Here is a 2,284-nt window from a genome sequence, read left to right as displayed (position 1 = left end):
TCTGTTAGGCGTCCCATCCCCCAGAATGCAGATACCCACGTAAACTTGCCGAAAACTCCATTGATGATAGAAGATGCACTGGAGAAGCTCCAGGGTGGACAGCAGATGGATGGAGGGTCATTATCAAGGATGAGAGAAATTATGCAGAGTGTGAATGCCTCACTTGGTTTGACGACCAATTCTGGTGTGTGTAGGGTGCAGCAAACACCCATGGATGGTACTGAAACAGAGCATCAAACTGCCCATGGTGATAAGGGTGATGAAGCAGGAATCCCAAAACCAGTGCAGAGGCAACTTAATGTGGAACATGTAAAGCCTTGGGCAAGCCTATTTCCAGCGGCAAATCTCACCTCGAAAGGTACATCACTGGCTTTTATTGCACCTTCAATTTCTGATGGCAAGCCAGTAGCTGTATTGGATAGAGTAGATATTGATAAAATGGCTAAGAACTGGGAAAGTGCTATGATTATGTATGTGGTGGGGGACAAACCGTCCATAGGGGCTGTAATTCGATTTATTGAGAAAGATTGAGGTAAGGCTAGCAAACCACAGGTTTTTCTCCATGATGAGGGGTATTTTGTTATTCGATTTAAGAGCAAGAGTGAAAGGGATGCTATCATGATAGATGGTCCTTACACTTTCTATGGGAGACCCATGATGATAAAACCTTGGTCTACAAATTTCAATTTCTAGGAGGAAATGTTGAGAGTAATCCCAGTCTGGATTAAACTTCCTAATCTACCTTTGAACTGTTGGGGGAGTGACTCACTTAGTAGAATTGGCAGCCTGCTTGGTGTGCCTCTTTATGCAGATGAGTGTACATCAAAGCAAATGAGAATCTCATTTGCTCGATTACTTGTGGAAATTTATGTTACCAAGGATTTACCTAAAAGTGTTACCATACAAGGCCCTGCAGGAATTGCAATAGTTCAGAAGGTGATTTATGAATGGTTGCCTCCTTTTTGCACTAAATGTAACCTTGTTGGCCATGTGTGTGGAAAAGGCAATGGCAGCATGACTAGATTCCAGCCTGCAAGACAGCAACAGAAGAAGATTGTGCAAGTATGGCAGCCAAAGAAAATTGTGTCTCAGCCAGTTGAGGAAGAGAATGAAACTGAAACAACTATGGAGGGAGAGGTTACCAATCTTGATTCTAATCAGCCTACCACTGCTGATTCTGCTCCTGTAGATGAAGGGTGGAGGGTGGTTACAAGGAGGAATAGGGAACCTAGGAATTCCCCAAGCATAGTGGGGCTGGCTCAGGTTCATGAAGAACTGTAGAGGGGAAAGTTTGATGGTGGTGGAGGAGGGGGAGATGGGATCATTCCTATCTATGCTACATGAATATTTGCTCTTGGAATTTTAGAGGGATGAATGATCCCTCAAAAGTAGTAGAAATAAAGAAATTCTTAGGGAATAATAATGTTAGTGTTGTTGCTTTAGTTGAGACAAAGATTAAATGTGCTAATTCTGGGAAAATTCAAAAAAAGTTTGGAAATGGTTGGAGGTGGATAATGAACTACTCCAATTCTCCAAGGGGGAGAATCTGGGTTGGGTGGAAGCATGATATGATTACCTTTCAGCCCATCTTCCAATCAGACCAGTTGATTCATGGGTGTATTTCAGCAAAAAATGGGAAATTTAGAACCACTTTTACTCCAGTGTATGGCTTGCATTCTATTGAAACAAGGAAAACTTTGTGGAATGATTTAACTCAATTGAGTTGAGTTACAACAGGGGAGTGGCTTGTCATGGGGGATTTTAATTCTGTTCTGTATTCTGGTGATAGAATCAATGGTAACCCTGTTACCCATGCTGAAACTAGAGATTTTGAAGGGTGCCTTGATGCTACTGACCTAACTGAGATTAAAAGTTGTGGACACTTTTATTCCTGGAGTAATAAGGGGCAAGGCCAGACAAGGATATGTTCTAGAATTGATAGAGTTTTTGGCAACACTGACTGGCATAGTACCTTTCTTGATGTAGTAGTGGATTACCTGAATCCTGGGATTTCAGATCATTCTCCTCTATTGTTAAGCTACAATATTAATGTGAAGACTGGGGGTAGACCCTTTAAATTCTTCAACTATATGGCAGATCATGATGAATTCATGCAGGTTGTTCAGGAGAAATGGAATATTAGTGTTAATGTCACTCCTATGTTTACTTTATGGCGGGAAATGAAAGCAGTCAAGGGAGGGTTGAAAAATCTCCACCAGAGAGACTTTGCTAGATTAGAAGAGAGGATTGATCTTCTTAGACAAGAGTTGGATGGGATTCAAAC

At 41.6% G+C, this 2,284-nt stretch overlaps 1 protein-coding gene across 1 annotated transcript; it reads left to right on the top strand.

Annotated features, from left to right (window-relative positions):
* Positions 1 to 699: 699 nt before the first annotated feature.
* LOC110779518 (uncharacterized) lies at positions 700 to 1,727 on the top strand. The gene is made up of 2 exons (XM_021984020.2): positions 700 to 1,277; positions 1,367 to 1,727. Exons 1-2 carry the CDS (start codon positions 700 to 702, stop codon positions 1,725 to 1,727), a joined length of 939 nt encoding a protein of 312 aa, XP_021839712.2.
* The last annotated feature ends 557 nt before the right edge of the window (positions 1,728 to 2,284 follow it).

This window comes from Spinacia oleracea, chromosome 6 (genome assembly GCF_020520425.1).
Source record: "Spinacia oleracea cultivar Varoflay chromosome 6, BTI_SOV_V1, whole genome shotgun sequence".
NCBI lineage: Eukaryota > Viridiplantae > Streptophyta > Magnoliopsida > Caryophyllales > Amaranthaceae > Spinacia > Spinacia oleracea.
This window is presented reverse-complemented; position numbering and strand designations above follow the sequence as displayed.

Excerpts from the sequence above, each read along its gene's own strand:
- LOC110779518 (XM_021984020.2), top strand. The coding sequence starts at position 700 with ATGTTGAGAGTAATCCCAGTCTGGATTAAACTTCCTAATCTACCTTTG. Across the intron at positions 1,278-1,366 it reads GCTCAGGTTCATGAAGAACT|AGGGATGAATGATCCCTCAA; the intron begins GTAGAGGGGAAA and ends TTGGAATTTTAG.